A 19,828-nucleotide genomic window follows, 5' to 3' on the forward strand; every position below is an offset into this window, starting at 1 on the left:
TTAGAAAACGCATTATGAAATGACTGCATTATACCACTATTTAGAAGGTATTTTTTTCCCCACAAATTCCCATCTATTTTCCTCAACAGGTAAGTTATTTTTTATCCTCCTCCATAAAACAAAAAAATGCTTTCCATGGGCTAAATTATGAGTCAAATCATCTCAAGTGCACATAGTAAAATGCCTGCAAAAAAGAAAGCATCAAATAAAAATATATTCATACTTTCACTCAATATTTCAATAATGCAAAGAGGTCTCAACACAAGTTTCTGGAGACAAGAACAAAGTGGAACAAAACAGGAAGTCTAGTGTGTCATTGGAAGTTACCTTTGCATATCGGATCTGCAACACTCCTGTCTCTAGCTGTTTGATTCGGGAATCTTGGGTTGAAACAAGGATTCCATCCTTTCTCCACAGAATTGTGGGCACTGGACTGCCTGTGGCCACACAGCTGAGGACTAAAGTACCATCCACAGCTACGGTCTGATTCACAGGACCTTGTCGAATGACTGGGGGAGGCCGGTCTGCAATCACTGCCAGAAGAAACAACAGGAAATAGATTTCTGCAACTGGAAGCAATTTTCTAATCATCCAAGCAATAGCAGTTGCTGTAGGCTTTGAAACAAACTGAAGATAATTAAACAAATAATTAAAGTAGGAGACATGCATTATTCAGAATGCATTTATATGATGCACTGATTCAGAATATTAAGAAGAGATACAATGTCCTCCTTTCAAATGGCCAACCACTGACTGAGCTTGCTGCATTGTCAAGGAACCTATTTACGAGTTCAAGAACTCAAGGAGGATTGTGGATGGTGAAGTAGATAAGTAGTGGTGCACATGGAATACTGTAAACATGAAAAAACAGAACACAAAACCAAATAAAAACATTTTTCCCAAGGAAACACATGAGACAAATTTTAATGAATGATTGAAAACTGATGTGACATTTCAAAACTGTTTGGTGTTCAACAACAACAAAATGATGGTACTAGGGCAGCATATGATTTTGGATTTAAAAAGGTGCTTTGGACTTTCACACATCAATAGGATCAAACACCTTGTATCTATTTATCTAGGATTTTTTTCTATTAAAACAGATATGGGTTGAAAATTACCCAAGTATAACAAATTCAAAGAAATTGAAAATTTGCCCAAATTCATTGTTGGCAGCCTGATCCAAAGATAGCTCATGAAGATGTTCAAATTTGGCAAATATCATACTCCCCTATTAGAATTATCAGGAATGACAAAAGCACTTATACCCATCCTGTTACTTCATAATAGATTTAATGCACTATGAAAAGGAACAACGAGAAGCACTTTTATTATATGTAGACAAAGGTATTCTTATTATATAAAAATTCTACAACCTGAAAACTTTGCTGAGATCAAGTCATTACTTTAGGGAAAATCTAAAACAAGTATTGGGGAATGAAAACAAATAAAATAAAATTACAGAAAAAAATTAGAACTATAAAGCTTTAAAAATCTGGATACCAGTTAGAGTAAAAAAAAAATACACAAATATTCAAAAGAAAATTCTAAGAAATTGCCTGATTAAAGGAAGCCAGTTGCCAGAATAACTAAATTTAAGGTGCAAAAATTTACAAATCTGGATATGTCATGTTCAAAGTTGTATGCACCAAAAATTTCACAAGCTAGAGTCACACTTCAATTTGTTCCTCATTTATCATGCAATAATTACTAATTTTCTGCATTCAATTTTTTTTTTTAAGGAAAAGCAATGGCATGAAATCAGCAAGTGTGTATTTCCACTCTACTCTTCAAATTATCTCTATGCCATCACTGGTGTGAAATTTGCTAATACCGCAAGGTGTATTAGAAGGCTAAATTTGGAAACTTGGCAGGAATGTTTAAGATACTACATGGTTGAAAAATGTAAACCAGTAGTTCCACTGGTTAGAAATTTTAATCTTTTCCACACTATCAGCAGAGGTTGCTAACAATAAATTAGAAACCCCTTTTGATATGTATTATAAAAATATGAAAATATTTGACTGCATTGAGGTTTTCTAAGACCTCCTGTATTCCTTTCATTATAGGAATGAATGAACATGTAGTTTCAGACATTAATTAAATTAGCAGCAGAGTGCTTCTCTATAATTGATTTTCATTAAGTCCAGTAAAGGTGTGGTTATGTTTGGCAGTCTCATAATATATAGAAGCAATCCGACACCTGGAATTTACTCAACTTTCTTTAAGTCTATAGTCCTTGGTTATTTGCATCATATTTAGCATCAGGCATACCTCCTTATTCCATTCCAACCCAGTTTACTGGTGCAGTTTCTCTGTCATCTATTTCTGCATGATTTCCACTGGGTAGTTAAGAAAAATAAAGCAAGAAAAGGATCAGCTCTATCATCTGTCATGAGACTTTGGACAAGTTCTTTAACTTCTATAAGCCTCAGATTTTTTTCAACATGTAAAATGAGGATAATAATATCTGTTCTTAATAGCTCAGGGGATTGCTATGGAGATTTAAATGTAATAAGAAGAATGAAAGTGCTTGGCTAATTGTAAAAGACTAGATATTTATATACATATTACTACTTGTCCTTTTTACAAAAAACTAATATGTAAACCAGAGCTGAAAGATTTAATAGTTCATTAAGGCAATCCATGTCTTTAGGTATAAAAAATAAAATCATAAATTTCAATAAAATGCCAATGAAACGTTTAAATTTTTAACACCTATGTAGTACATTTATAAATCAAAACTAGAATTTAATAGACAAATTTCAAATTAGGGTATAATATCATTCATGGTAATTATTAGAATGAAATATCAGGCAAAAAAAAACAGTCAGGTGGAACACCCCATTTAGTGTTGGAAATGAACAATCTACTAGGAATAAATCCCTAATTCACAAGGTTAGTTAGGTTTTTTTAAAAAAAACTTTTGGGGCTGGGGATATGGCTCAAGCAGTAGTGCGCTTGCCTGGCATGCATACGGCACTGGGTTCAATCCTCAGCACCACATAAAAATGAAATAAAGATGTTGTGTCCACCAAAAACTATAAAATAAATATTAAAAAATTTTAAAAGAATTTTAAGTAAATGTTCTATGCATGTCTAATCTCAAAAATACAAACCATTTGTGATAGTATAATGGTGCTTGGCACATAAGCATATTTAAAGATTATAAACTTTATTCTGTGAGCACTAGTCAACCAAATAATGAAAATTTGTGTTCTAAAAATGTCCTCCGTATTTTTTTAAAATATGAAATAATTTCAAAAATTCTAGTCAACATTATGTGTGGTTGTGGATTATTAAATGCTTTCCCTTGGAAGTTAAGATCACGATGATTACATTGACCATCACCAATTCTACTCAATATACTGGAGCTTATAAACAACATAGGACAACACAAAGAAATCATAAGTAGTACCACATTAAGAAAGAAGTAAAAGTGTCTATCTAAAGTTGACAGATGTTGTACAAGAAAATTTCAGAATAACCTATATAAAAAATTTTCAGAAATAATATGTGGATTTAGAAAAGTTGCTGGACATAAGATTAATATACAAAAGTCAATTGTACAATTAGAAAATTTCCTTAAACAATTCAATGATGAAACTTAGAAAATGTTGAAACTTAAAACATACATATATAATCTCATCAAAAAACATAAAATATCTTAAGTATAACACTACTAAATTATATTCATGACCTCTATCCAGGAAACTATAAAATATTACTAAGAGAAACTTTATAAAATATAAACAAATTAAAAGGCATATGTGGGATATATACCATTTCTTTGAATTGAAAGCTTCAGGTTGCTAAGAAGCTAATTCTCACTAAATTATCCAGTACTAAAATTGAATCTAAATTGTTTATTTAGGGTTCATATGTACAGAATTTTTATTAGTTTATTTTAAAATTTATAAAGAATGAAGAGGATCTTCAACAGTAAGCCTAAAACAATGAAAATAAAGTTCGAAAATAATACTACCAGTCTTTAAGACTTACTATAAAGCTACAATAAGTAAGAACCTATATAATGGCATAAATAAGTCACTGGACCAGAAAAGAGATATTACAAATCAACCACCAATGATGTTCATCTGAATCATGATAGAATACCACCAGTGTTAGGGAAAGAATAGTCTTGACAATAAGTGATGTAGAAACAATTAGATTTCTTATGAGGAAAATAAAAAGAGTTTTGATCCCTGACTCACACCATTAATTTGGATGGATCAAAAACTTGAATCTCAAAAGAATAAATAATAAAATTTTTAGAAAAAGAAAGAACATATTTGTAGCCTGAGGAAAGAACAGGACACTAAAAGTGCTAATAATAAAAGAAAAATAATTAATGTCCATTGATCGTTATTAAAATTAACTACCTAATAATTAAAATAACCAGTAAGAGAATTGGAAGAGGACTGGGGTTGTAGCTCAGTGGCAGAGCACTTGGCTAGCATGTGTGAGGCACTGGATTCAATCCTCGGCACCACGTTAAAAAAAATAAGTAAAATAAAGGCATGCTGTCCATCTATAACTATAATTTTTTAAAAAACAGAGAGAATGGGGAGAAATAATTATAATGCATACATTTGAGAAAGAAATGTATTTTAACTAGATGATAAAATGAAAAGAAGAAAAATTAGTACACATGTCCACCAAAAAGCAAACCCAGATAAGTAAGTGCATGTGCCCATCAATAGACTGTATAAGAATATTTAGCTTTACTAATTAAAACCCTAAACTGAAAACAATCTATCAGTAAAAGAGCACAGAAATAAATTATGGCCTATTTATGCTATGAAATACTACACAGCACTAAAAAGTGAATGAACTGCTGTTATATACATGGATGAATTTCACTGACATTATTTTGAACCAAAGATGCTGTAACACAGGAGATTAGATACTATGTGATTTCACTTAGTTGAGTTTCCGGAATAGGCAAAACTGATTGATGGTGATGATAGTCTGCAGAGAGAGGCTTATTAACTAATAATTGGAAGCCTTCTACAGTCTTGGAAATGCTCCATATCTGGATCTGAGTGGTCATTATGTGAATAAATTAATCACACTGCATTTGCTTCCTTGACTTACTTTTTCAGTATGCATATTATATTTCCATTTATATAATTGGGAAGAAAAGAGCGGTCAAGAGGAAAAAAAAACGTTCTAGCAACAATATGAAAATATAATTTGGGAGTGCAGTGAACAAGAAAGGATGGAACTAGTAGGTTATTGCGGTTTCAAGTGATTAGGACGAGGAGTTTAACAGTGATAAAGATAACCGGATGGATTTGAAAGATTATTGAGTGGATACAGTGATAAGGAAGGATGAGTGTCAAAGACGACTCCACAGTTTCTAATTAAAGAAATGCTACTGTGTAGGATATTTAAATCATTATCTGAAGTTTAAAAACCAGCAAACTGAATGAACAGAACAAACATATTTATATTACTGATTCTCTTCTCTTACTCATGTTTCATCACCATCTTTGAAAGACATCTGTTTCGTCTTTAACATGTTCCTTTACCTACTGCTTAGAATTGAGAGTAAAAATCATTTCAATTGCTCTAATATATTTAGTTTTAGAAACAACAAATAACAACATAATAATGCTTTCAGTTCTATTTTTAATTTGGAAATATTTCCTGATTACACACAGACTAAATATATTGTGTGTACTATCTATGCTTTCAATGGTTCTGCAAAACCACTTGTGTTTATCCAATGTATTTATAGGTTTCTTCCTTATATAGAAATAGATGTGTATACATATATACATTAATACCCTTATATGTATTTTTTCTCTTTGATCTTCTCAAATTATCACTACTCTCTTATAATTTGGAGATTATTCTCTATTAACCGTATCTTTATAGTTGGTGTTAATCTATCACATTCAGAAAAGTTGATAAGCAGAATAACATCAGACCATTAAAAAAAAAAAAAACTTGTTCACTATCATTGATTGTGAGTTGTTAGACTTTAGATTTATGAACAATTCATTTTGTTACTTTAATTTAGAGAAAACACAATAGTCAATAATTTACAATAAGAGATTGCAAAATAATCTTTTCATTTCCAAAACATGAAATATTCCTGTGTACAACTATAAACTTCTCCTTGGATAACTGTTATGCTTTTACGAATCTAACTTGATACTAGACGTTAGTTCATTTATATTAAAGTAAAAGTTTGAACTTATTATTGTATAAATATACTCTTAAGTTTTACATTAAAATATCTGTTAAAAAATACATCTATTGACATTCTCTCTAGATCCTAGGACAAATTGAACGTTCTGAAATAAATGTTTGACATTACCATCAGTAACTTCCAAATATGCTTTCGTGATGATACTTCCAGCAACATTCAAAGTCTGGCAGATATAATAACCAACATCAGATCTCTGAACATTAGTAATAGTGAGGTCACCAGTCTGAGAGACAGAAAACCGGCTGGATGATTGTGGTGGCTGGTATGAGAAAAGCAGATTCTAAAGCCAGAATTTGGGAGGAAAGAATAAAAATAGGTTAAATGCTAGGTTCCAACATTTTGGCAAAGCTACATATACATTTATAAATATATGTGAATATGTATAAATACACACATATATATGCAAAAATAAACTCAATATTCTTTCGTCATATACCCACATATAAAGATGTGTACATGTATAAACATCATTAAACACACATGGATTTAACAATGCAGGCTTAAATAACATCATATAAAATTTTAAATCAATCTCAATATTGACATAGGGTCTTATAACTATCAGTTTTGAAACAACATAAGGATATTAGGTATTGTTAGTATAAAAGATTTTATATATGTAAGCACACTATGACAAAATCATTGGTTTACATTTTGCTGCCAGAAAAACCTTAAGAACTTTACCACATAAGCAGAATAGAATTCTGATACATTCTTATAAATTATAATGGATTATAAAACCATTTTGGCATCATGACCAGTATCTCATTAGCTGCCCATTATAAATGTCCAGGAACCTTAACAGTTGCTATCCAGATTTTCATATTAAAAGGTAAGAATTTGTCAGGCGCAATGGTGCACACCTGTTACCCCAGTGGCTTGGGAGGCTGAGGCAGGGGGACTGCAAATTGAAAGACAGGCTCAGCAATTTATTGAGGTTCTGAGCAACTTAGTGAGACCCTGTCTTGATAAAAAAAAAAAAAAAAAAAAAAAGCCTGGGAACTGAGGAGTAGCCCAGTGATTGAGTGCCCCTGGTTCAATCCCCTGGTACAAAATAAAAAAATAAATTGTAAAAAAGGTAAAACTTTCTACGATGGATTTCTTTGAAATTTCTATATTGTTCTGCATCAAAAGATCATGTTTTTCGAGTGTACATTTCATGCATAATAATGATCCATACTAATTGAAGTTCATAAAATAAAGAATATCAACTTTTCTTCTAATCAAATAAAGTTGCTTGTTTTAAAGAGTTTTGGTGCTTTTTAGCATACATCATTTTAATTAAGGATTAATTAGCGATCCACAGATACATATGTAATAACAAAATTTTAACAAAAAATAACTTGCATCATTAAACCAAACCACATGAAACCAAACTTTTTTGGAAATTTAATCTGGAGTTTAAATAACTTAAGTGAATCATCTATATATTACACTATTAAGAAAAAACTTCTAGTGGGTTCATTCTTTTTACTATCCAGAATTTCTTCTATAATCTACTTCCAATTTTTCCTACTGCATTAAAATATTTTGTTCTATTTTGTCTTTAACTTGCTATCAGCAAATTTAACCCTGGGAGGCCAAATGGAGTATCCTAGAATCCAGCATTATAGTAGTATAAAAATGATAGTTTACATACCATAAATCAATATTTGTCTACCAAAGTAAAAACAGAAGTGAACTTGAATGTACTGTCTATAGAAGATTATTGAGTTTCATCAGTAAACTACCTGTGTGTTATTTGTAAGAGTACATTAGAAGCAAGACCATGAAACAAAACACCTATGATTGGTTCAAGCAAAACCAAAAATGGTCAGGAATAATTATTAAAAATGAATAAGAATCAGTTTTTTACAAGCACCAAAAATAAGTTCAGAGAAATGTTTTGCCTTCCTGTGAGAGGAAGTCATTAAGAAATGAGATAAAAAGATAATTTAAATTACTTTAATATTTCTTCTAATTAAATAGAAGCCCAAGAGTCAGTGTGAAAGAGTGTAGATCTGTATGTTCTAGTGTGGATAGAAAATTCTGGATTATAAAATATTTAGAAAATAGGATTAATGGCAAATAATGATCAGATTTGACAGTTTAAAAGAATATAATGAACTTATAATTTAGGTGACATCAGTATTAATTCATCATCCCAGATGTGGAACACCTACAAAAACTTGAATATGGTATGTAATATGTAATTACATAACATATAATTGGAAATAATATGATTAATAATATCAATTAATATCAGTTAATCTAAATATACACAAGTTATCAGTTATGATTTTTAACTTATTTTCACCTGTGATAATTTTGTTAAAATATTCATAGAATTGAAAATTTGGAACTTAATTTTTTAATTCTAGATATCTGAATAATAGAAATGCTAATTCAATTATGTGGAAAAGAGTAGTTTTTCTTAATATTTCTGAAGTAGAAATAAAAATAACACTTACATGATACAACAGTGACTTCTATATACCACCCTGTGTACCAAATGGAAGCAGGAAAATACTGCTTTGAGAATTAAGGCACGGAAAATAGCTTGCCTCCTCTCATTCTGAGAGGAACCAGTTTCCGGATTCTCTTAATGGAACAGCTGGATAACTACATCACACATTGGTTTTTCTTCTCATAGAACAGGCCCCCATTTCTACTGATTAAAAACAAACAAACAAACAAAACCAACAAAAACAAAACTAGTAAAAGGTTGTACCTGACTCCCTTCTCTCCTCCAAAAAATAGCTGGTTGAGGGTTTCCTGTTGCTTCACACTGAAAAGTCACAGTTCGTCCTAAGGCAACAACCTGGTCACGAGGTTTCACAACAAAATGTGGAGGTTCTAAAGGAGATGAAAAAATTACATTGACTCAGAAGCATACAGTTAAAATCCCAACTTTGAGGCAGCTTCCTGATAACCCAAGTGCTGCCTTTATTTTATACAACACATTATGTACACTACGAATAATGGACCAATTTTCACCCTTAATTTTAAGTTAAACTGTTAAGTGCATATTTATAGAATGAAATAGAGTTGTATTATGAAAAGGTTTTTTTTTTAATGACTTGACCTCCTAAGATTAACCTTCTAAATTTAAGATAATTCTTGAGCTACATTTTGACCCTTTACATTCAAAGAGTACCTGAAATATGTATGAATAAATATTATCTTTTCTCATTCAGAGGTGCTTAAAGGTGAATGAGCTTTAATCATATACACAAGGACCTTCTGATGCAGGCAGGTCCTGAAATTACTTCAATTTAACTCAAAAGCTCCTGAAATGCTACCAGGCAAATTATAATCATTTCAAATCTTCAGTCCAGTTACTTGAATAGAAATGAATTTAAAGCAATAGTGCAGTCAAATGCTTCCTTCATTTACATAGGCAAGGGCATGTTCAAACAGAATATATATGGAAATGAGGGCAAATTTGAAACATCTGCTCATCCTGACATTATAAATACTGCCAGCTTTGTCCAAACTGTTTGATTTATACAGACTTAAATGGCCACTTCATCCAGCGGTAAGTAGAGTGTCAGAAAATTGTGTCAATTACATTGGGCGCAATGGCAGTTGGAAACATTAGGTGTGCTGACCAAGCAATCCTGGCCCAAAAAAAGAAAACAAAAAATATCTTGTTTTGGGGCTGAGTTTTGAGGATGGAAAAATATGTACTGAATTTAAATCCTTTTACCTATTGTTTACACTTTCCTAATCCATTTCTTATCGGCTGGCTGTCTGAAACACCTAATTATTCTTCTCTCTTGTCTCAGTTCAAATTCAAGTGAACAAATGTTTCAAGCCAGACATTTAGCAGTTTATATAGGACAGGATTATTCTAATACACTTTTTAAGGATTTTTCATTATTTCTAAAGTTTTCTTTAAAAGTATTTTCTTTAAAAGTTTTTTCAGTTACTTATGTCAGTCATCACTTAAGGTAACTCCCCAAAGTAAATGTGAATCAAAAATTGTACTCAGATTAGACTGCAAATGTCAGCATTCTGCTCACTTCTTTGTTACCAAAAGTCAGTATTCAGTAAGATTCTTTCTCTTGTTTAATATTTTCTAGTCAACTGCAGCAAATGTATAATATATGTATAGTATGTATTATATAATACACTTATAAACTTATGCATTTACAAAAAATAGTTGACATGCCCTTTACTCTGGGTACTTAAATATATAAGTCATTAAAAAACACTAAAGTCTATTTAATAGGTATGCTATTTATAAATATATTTAAATTATAAAATCCCTTAAAAATGAAATATAAAATGACTTTTCTGAGATTGTATTATGGCAAAACTGAAGAAAGTAATTAGATCTAACTTCTAGATTAGTGTGCTTTCTTCTATGCTTTTTTTTTTTTTAAAAGAAAATTGAGGTTTAGTAGAAATTATACCATTTGACTAGAAAATTATAGGAGACCTGAAAAATCAGGTCAAATGCTTTCAAATGTCCTCTAACTTATAGGGAAGAAAATACAAAGTTAGAAGATACAGTTTAAGTTCAGTTTGGTAATGGTGAAGTTCTAGCTTATAATTTTTTTAAAACTGTGATTGTAATTGAGTGGTTTACTCGTGAATTTAACAAACACTATCATTACTCAGGTATAATAATAGGCATGTACATCATCCTTTCGGGATTTTCCTCCAGTACAAATCCATACAGGAGCATTTTATTTCTTACTTAAGGGTTGGAATAATTGACACAGAAATCAGACCAAGAAATTGAAAGGACTGAATGGATAATAAACTAAACCTAGACTAGAGTTTGGTGTCTTACAATGAAAGAAAACCAAGTGATTAATCAGATGAGTGGGAGAATATGACTTTCCAATATGAAGGGAATTTGAGTAGGAAAATATAAATGTTCAAACCATACTTAGTCAAGCAAAAGCTTCGGGTGGTCTCTTTCCTAAATCTCAGGAGCATGTCTAAGAATGTGTGCCAGAATCTGTGTTTCTTTTATAAAATGCCAGCTCTCTTCAAAACCTCAAAGACTTGGTGGGGAACAAGGCACACAAACCCTCATGCTAACTACATTTATCCTGAAGCGATCCTTCTACACAGGATATTTGCCTGGAAATGAATTTACTGTATTTTGTAGGCATATTCTCAAGCCAACATCAACAGTGACATCAGTCACAAGACATGTCTCAGAAATAAAGCTTTTAAAAATCCTCTTCAGCCAGCCTCAGTGACACACAGGGTGTTCCAGCTACTTAGCAGGCTGAGGAAGGAGAAATGCCTTGAGACCAGGAGTTCGAGGCCAACCTGGGCAATGTTGCAAAACCCTATCTCCAAAAAACAAAAAAATACAAAAATCCTCTACTTGCACATTAAATGTCAGATGTAGCCATATCTCTAAGAAAAAAAAACAATTCATGAACTAAATTTGCTTCTATTTATCAATCTATCGTGTTTACCAATCTAGACTGAGGCCATTAATCAAATGCATCTACTTGAATTTTATGAGGATATATTGGAGTTTTCTGAAGGATAAAATATTGAAACTTGCTATAATCTAATATGCATAATCATACTGACAAAGTCATATATATTCAGTGTTGAAAATTTGAAAAGTTGGACAAAGAGGGAAAAACAGAAAAGCTACTTATAATTCTACCATGCAAACTGGCTTTAAAATATTTTCCTATACTATCATTTTAATGACTCTACAATAAACAATTTACAAATTATCTTAAATTATTTAACCACTCTTAGACTCTTCTCATTTTCACTTTTAAAGATGGTGTAAGATTAACACCCTTCTCCTAAAGATATTCAAGAATATTTCCTAGAGGCAAAATTACAAAGTCTGAAAATATGCAAAGATCTAGAGCACATTAAAAAATAGCTCAGTTGTGCTCAGGAATACTTTTAATCAACTGAGATTTTCACTAATAGCACACAAATTGCCTTTTCTCCCAAATTTGCCAACACTGAACATTAACATCATTGCCAACCTCAGAATAGACTTTCCTCTTCATTAATATTTTTACCTTTGTGAGTTTAAGCATTTGTCTTCACATTACCTTTCTGCCTCTGAGAACAGGACACAGGTATCTCCTCAAGCACTTCCTGATTCAGGGGTGGCTCATGTACTTATTGCTACTGATTCTCTGGCCCCAGTTCAGAGGGTTCTGCTCTATTTGTTTTGGATATTATGTTCATATGTTTACTTATATTTTATTTCTGATTTCTAAGAACTGTTGGTAAGATAAAACTTTTCATATCAGTTATAAATATCTTTTTTCATTTTGTTAATACTCCTTCTAATCTGTTTAGGCAATATTTTTGTTATTGTATCAATAAAATGATTTGATAATGGTATTGTGTAATATACCATTACATATGTATAGAATATAATACATTACATAAATATTCAACTCCAATTGCACCCATACTTTAATGCCCTTATTATTTTTATTTTTAATTTTTAGTTCAACTATAATTTTATATATATGGTATCATAAAGAAAGCAATTTTTTTTTCCCAAACAGCCATTGACAGCATCACAATTATTGAGCAGTCCATCCTATCTGCATCAAGACGGAATGTCATTTCAGTAATATTTGTGTCAATTTTTAGCTTATAGAATAGTGAGAGAGAACCTTTTAGGGTGACATACCCTTTAGCATACCATATTCATGTAAAATTATCTAAAAATGGTGTTCTAGAAGCTTACAGAATAAAAGAACCTTCTCCTAAGGTAAGTGCTTAGAAACATGAGGACGCTTTATTTATAGAGGGACAAATGTTTATTAAAATAAATTTGATAAACTGTGGATAAACCATGTAGTTATTTCATATAAAATGAAATGAATCTGACACAGAAATGAAAATGAATGCAAGAAAGCTTGTAGTGCAAAGGCTATTCACCAACAGAACTTTAATACTATTACTGACTTACAGCTATAAAAACCTAGACATGCATGAATTAATAAATATTTTGAAGGGGGAAAAAAACAAATTATTCTCTAGACATATATTTTGTTTGTTTGTTTAATCTTGTAAGATGTAAATTGAAAAAGTACTTAATCAATCAATCCTAGCACTTATCACTTATTTAAAGACAGAAGAAAATAAAGGATGCAGACCATACATGATTTAATAAAGACATAAAGTTAGCAACCCCATTACCTTTACTCTTTGCCAGTTACCCATACTTCCTGCAGACTTTATTCTGTGCAGTCTGTCTTTGTGGCCAATGACAAGTGAAACATGGAGGCTGATTGGTTGAAGGACATGGAAGGGTATGGATGGAAAGGGGAAGAGAAGTTCCAGTCACAGTGACACGGTGATTAGAAGATGGCGAATAAAATGTCAACTTACCAGACCCAACTAAAACAAAACAAAACAAAAAAGAAAACATGGAATAAATAAAATTAAGGAAACATAAAATGAAACAGAAAAAGTATAAGATTTGACTTAACAATGATCCTTCTATTAATGTAAAATTAAAAAAACATGTTAATATTTGGATATAATAAGCACACTATGGATGAAAATTTGTTAGCATTTCAAGTGTAATTATGAATAATTTTAGAAAAATAGAAACAAATCTTCAAATCTTTACAATGATTAAATGGCAGAACTACGATTGATGGTAACCATGAAATTATAAAACATTTTTCAATATGACTCTACATTTTGCTACCAGATGACAGGTTAGATAACTATATGTGTAATGGATTTAAAAACACTATAAATCTTAGCCACTAAGGTTATACAGAGATCAAAACTGAGCATCTTTTAAAGATAAGGAATGTTAAAACCCATAACTCTATCAACAGATTAGTTTTTAAAAGATTCAGGCTACCAATAATATTCCACATAGATCATGCTTTCACATGTGAATAAACATACAAATCATCAGACAATCTGGTTAAAATACAGATTATGGTTACATGGGTCAGGGGTGTGGCCTGAGATTCTGCATTTCTAACATGGACAAGATGCTATTGGTCCATGATTATAAGTCAATCAGGAAAGATATTTTAAAATGTTTCACTTAAATTTTTGCATATTATAGATGAGAAGATCTATAGAAAAAATGTGAGTAAATTACAAGATCAGAAAAAACTTTTATAACCTATATATAAGTCAAAATCACCTTACTTAATTTTAGTGCTGAAAGGTTGGGCATTTTAATATAGAAAGCTCAAATTATATATGTTCAAACTAATGCAAAAAATTCTTTTATTTTAAAAATACATATAATTACTGTTAAATGCATACTTTTCCATAATAGTAGAGTCAAAACCCACACTACATTTACTTCAAATAAATAACTCCCATATCTGCTAGTAACTCAAAATTAATTAGACTTACTATATATTCCTGTAGTTTAAATAAAAAAATGAAGGGCTGATGCTGTGAAATAGTAGACTTATAAAACAGAGGCAAGGTTCTCTGTTATATATTTGCTATATATGCACATATGCCATAAAATGGCAGATATGGCAAATACATGCAAAATGTTAAGGTAAATCAAAAACACATTTTAAATCACACATTCCAATAATAAAAATGAGTGAAATAATTTCTCTTTATTTTTTATTCTAAAGTAAAAATTTAGCATAATTTTCACTCATTCAATTAGAAAAAAAGTTTTTTAAAATCTTATTACTCAGGCTTAACATTTATTCTATCACTAGCTTTCATAACTAGACTCAAAATCATAAAGGAGGTAGGCATTTTTACATTTCATAATACTTTAACAATAGTATCTGTTAAATGACAGGAAGAAACATTTAATACAAGAGTATCTAATGAACTATCAAAATAAAGTTTTTCTTTGAATCAACAAAAATTGTGAAATTATTTTTGGCTTAATTGGTGAAAATAAGTTTGATCCCATTAAACTAATGGAGTTAAGTCAGAAGACTAGAAAAATAATTCTTAATTTTTTTAACCTATTTTTGTAATTTAAAATTCATTAAATATTTTAAAAATATATGATATAGGAAAAAGCAAGATAATCACAGGAAAGCAGCAACTTTAAAACTTTTAATATATCTCTTTCCTTATGTACAGTTTTTTACTACAATTGGGTCACAGCATTAGAATAATTTTATTAATTAAAATCCAATATAAGAAATTCAGATTATTACATTTGCATATCATATCAATGACAACTTTTAGTCTGTTAAGAATCTTAAAAGTTAGGTAAGCACATCCTCTAACATAGAAGCTTCTTAAACATCAGAGATTGTTGAGAAGACTCTATCTTGAATGATCATTTAAGCTTTTAACAACCAAGATTATCAGGAAATGATGTTTCCTGTCTCAATGAAAACCTGTCTGCTCACAGATTAACATCCCTTTGCATCTGTGCCAGTTTCAGTAAACAAATAAAAGCCAATAAATCCTCCACATAAAATACCTTTACTCACCGGAAGGAAATTTTCATCCCTCACTTCTGTCCTAAAGACCACATTATATAAACTTACTTAATTTTTTTTTTCACCTATTTCCCCTGTATCTACATTTCTCCTAGGGTCAGGTAAAAAGATTCTCTTTTCATACAGAGAACAGGAACACTTCTATAAAACAGTCAGTGCCCATTATTGTCCAGTTGATTATATCAGAAAGACACAGGAAAAAGGAGAGTGGCTTGGAATCTGCTTATCTGTAATCCTAACTCTGAAGTTCTGGGTTCATGGGGGACCTCAACTCCCACCCTTAGGCTAGCTCCCCTCCACTTTCCTTTCCACTTTAAAGGTTCAGAGCACATCTAACCTGTTCCCTTCACTCTAACAAAGAGGAAAAGCTTGTCTGTCTCTACCTCTAATAAAACAATAAAACTATAAAATGCTGGTACTGGAAGAGTCCTTAGAACTTAAAGAGTCTAACCCTCATTCTTTCTGCATGAGAAGACAGAGAACCTAAATTGTTAAATAACTTTCTCAAGTTCACAGATGGTTAATTAAGCCAAGACTGGCTTCCAGGTCTCTGGACTAAATCATGTCTCTGTACAAATTCTCCTACTGACTTATCAGTTAGTAGAGAGCCACATGCAATAGGACACAGAATAGATTTGATTTTACACTGAAATTTTTAAGAGCTGTTTAACCTAATATTTACTACACACATATGAAATATGGTTTTAAAGAATTCCTCATGATATAAAAAACCTTTGAGAATAGTTAGCTGAAGTCTTTAAAAGCATGGAAAGCTAAGAAGTGATAATGCATTCTTAAAGCTGCTTGAAAAGTTTGCCCTTTTGCAATGAAAAGTAATGCAATCTTTTAAGGGTAAACCAATTTTCACCCTTCCATCACTTGTAATCATTATAAATTGAATAAAATAGTTATCACTTTTAGAATATGAGAAAAAATTATGTTTTGGCAAAAATACTTTGTAAAGTGAATACATAAATAGGCAGGTAAAATACCTTTAAAAAGTGAATATATATTTTTAACTTTTTTTTAGTTGTAGATGAACTATCTTTATTTTATTGATTATTTTTATGTGGTGCTGAGCATCAAACCCATAAACCCAGTGCCTCACATGTGTTAGGCAAGCATTCTACCACTGAGCTACAACCCCAGCCGTGAATAAACATTCTTAAAAAGAGTAAAATTTACTGTTTTTTTCTTAATCTAGCAACATTGTGCAGTATCTACAGTGATAGCTCTAAATTTTCTTAGTTTAGAAGAGAATTTAGAAGAGGTGAAGGATTAGAAAATTTGCCATGAGGCTGAATTTAAATAAAAATATACTGTTTTCACCTACATTCCTCTTTTTTGGTGGGGAAGGAAGAGGGAGTAAAGCAAAGCCTGAAATATGTGTTATGCATAAATTCACATCATGCATATAAGGTATAACATTGTAAAATTCTATAGTACCTTTTGAGTCTAAAACGGAAAAACAATAACTGTGTAAAGTATTGGAAGATATATAAATATTATTATATAATTAAATAATAGTTTTTTTAACTGTTTAAAAAATTTGGGAGAGTTTAGCATCCTCTCACTGGTGGGTCTCTCTCTCTCTCTCTCTCTCTCTCTCTCACACACACACACACACACACACACAGAGAATAAAAAGATGCTCTAAGATTCTCTTCCTTTTTTGAATGTAGCATCAAAAGCCTCCTTATTGTTTAATTATTTTGAGATATTCTATAATCTAAGAGTATATACTTTCAGACAATCATCTTTGGATATACAAGCTAGGAAAAAATACAAGGAAGGGTGGGGAGAGGGAAAGAGAAGCACGGAGATTAGGGAGGCAGAGAAGATGCCTCATATTCCTTCCATCTGCTTGTCATATTCAGGAGGCATGAGTCCGAAAGATGATAAATGTTTGAAAATAAATTATACAAGAGTTGGAGGAAAGACTTTTCGGGTCTGAAGAAAAGAAGTTAGCTCCATAGATCCTTCAGACGTCTCCAGATTAGGTTTAATAAACAGAGAAAGCAGCCAATTTTGACAAACACTTAGGCCAGAAGAAAAGATAATGGGCCTAAATAATAGCAAGAACATCCTAGGCAAAGTGTAGAAAAGAAGCAGTTAACAGTAAAGGTCAGTGAACCACGAACTGGTTGCCAACTGTGATGTCTCTAGAGGTCTTTAAAATGGGATTCATTTCCATTTGGCCACCTCGGTTTAAATATAACCCTGTCTGGCAAAGGGAAGTTGAATCTTAAAGTGCTTTCAGTGCTAGTGTCTTAAGAATGTGGTCATTCAGAGGGAAAGCAGGGCAACTGATACCTCCTTCTGCCCTGGTAGCTTCCTTTCCGATTACAAATATTAAACTGCATATTCTACAAGGAAAAAAGTCCTCAAGAACATTCTTTTCAGATAATGTCATCTTAAATTGAAGAAGTACTTTACACATGTGGATCCTATGATAAATTCAGGACACATCAGAAAATTCCAAGTAAATGAAATATTTGCATAAATGATGACACTATTACGATTAAGATTTTGGTATTTTCACAATGAGATTTTAATATTTGAGGCATATTGGCAAACGTATTTGTATCTATCCTTATGAATTAAATATAGAAATTCTTCACTGTTAGCAATAAATCAGAAGTCTATCAGAGGTCTTGGCTCTAAAATAATAAAAGTAGGCTACATTCCTAGTATGATTCAATGGAAGATTCAGTTAATCAAATTTATCTGTGATAAGAGCAATTCTACTAATCAACAGAGAAGAGCATTTTTGTTGAATTGGCTATTAATGAAATAAACTTGACTCAGAAATTCTTCTGCTAGTTAATAGATACTAATTTTTCACTATCAGTAGCTAATTTCTAACAAGTCTTTAACACGATGTGATTTTTTTCCCATTTAATCTATAGTGTTTTTTTTTGAATAGCAGGGCTCAACTAACAAATATGACAGACTGGTACTGTAAATACCACATTCCATGAGAATATGAATGGATGTAAGGTAGTGAGTTACAAGACTTTTTGGAAGAAACACTTTGTTAAACAGAGGAACACTCAAATTTTCAAGTGGTGAAACGATCTACATTTGTACTGAGAAAACCCAGTCACTGGGATGATGGAAAAATGATATGCACAGGAACTCATGAATGATAACATCTCTAACAATTAAAACTCTTAGGATACTTTAATACAAGGTATGATTTCTTTGGGAGTGAAAAGATTGAATTTAACATAAAAGCCTGTCATTATGTCTTTCAATTTTTCAGACATAAAAATAGAGAGAATAAAAGGGCATTTTTAGAATATATTTAATAGATACATAAAATGCTATGAACTTTTTGCCTCCACTCAAATATCTAATGCTATTCTGTAGCTCATAGTTCTAGAGACAATTTTGGCTGTCACAACTGAAGTGGAGAGGAAGTGGGAGAGGCTGGCCAGTAGCTCTACCTCAAGTGGACAGAAGTCAGAGATTCTAATAAATATCCCACAATACACAAAATAACCCATCACCACCACCACAAATAATACCCTAGCTCAAAATTCCAGTGCCATAGCTGAGGAACCTTGCAGGAGGTTTTTGAAAGAGTTTAAATAAGAATTGTCCAGAATATGTACTATCACACACTTCCAATTTATATAAAAGTACCCTGTACAATGCCTGATATGTCACAGGAACTCAGAAAAGATGAATAACACTCTTCTTCCTTTCCTTCCTCTTTTAAAAATACCCACACTTTCCCACAAAGCACAGTTGTTAAGTGGTTCTACTTATTTATTTGTCCATTAAAGAATCCAAGAATCAAAAGAAACTATTCCGCCATCTATGACAATGTGCATATCACCTGACATGGATCTCAGGGTCATCATTTTAATGATAACATTCCCTGAGTCAGCCTTTAGAAAGCATCACATCAGAATGCTTTCTTTTCCATCCTCCCTGAAAGATATACTTAATTACCAATGGTCATTGCTTTTATTTTGTAACTACTTGTGATTTATTTTGTTACAAAATAAAAGTAACTACTTTTATTTTGTAACCATCTGTTTCTGGATACCACAACCTTGGCAAAGCTATCAAATGACACTCATCTTAACTAATGACTTGCATTTTTCTAATCTAATCTCACATTGCAACCAGAGGGATCAAAACAAAACTAAGCTGATCATAGTGATCATAACTTATGTGCTTAAAATCCTTCAAT

At 31.5% G+C, this 19,828-nt stretch overlaps 1 protein-coding gene across 1 annotated transcript in view; it reads right to left on the bottom strand.

Moving 5' to 3' along the window:
* The window catches only part of Robo1 (roundabout guidance receptor 1), a 379,533-nt gene that overhangs the window by 70,903 nt on the left and 288,802 nt on the right, over nucleotides 1–19,828 (bottom strand). The window contains exons 7-10 of the mRNA XM_076868692.2: nucleotides 13,553–13,561; nucleotides 8,931–9,055; nucleotides 6,329–6,500; nucleotides 328–533 (exon numbers count right to left, since the gene is read on the bottom strand). Coding sequence (XP_076724807.2) covers nucleotides 328–533; nucleotides 6,329–6,500; nucleotides 8,931–9,055; nucleotides 13,553–13,561 — 512 coding nt within the window. The remainder of the gene's footprint in view (nucleotides 1–327; nucleotides 534–6,328; nucleotides 6,501–8,930; nucleotides 9,056–13,552; nucleotides 13,562–19,828) is intronic.

This window comes from Callospermophilus lateralis, chromosome 10 (genome assembly GCF_048772815.1).
Source record: "Callospermophilus lateralis isolate mCalLat2 chromosome 10, mCalLat2.hap1, whole genome shotgun sequence".
NCBI lineage: Eukaryota > Metazoa > Chordata > Mammalia > Rodentia > Sciuridae > Callospermophilus > Callospermophilus lateralis.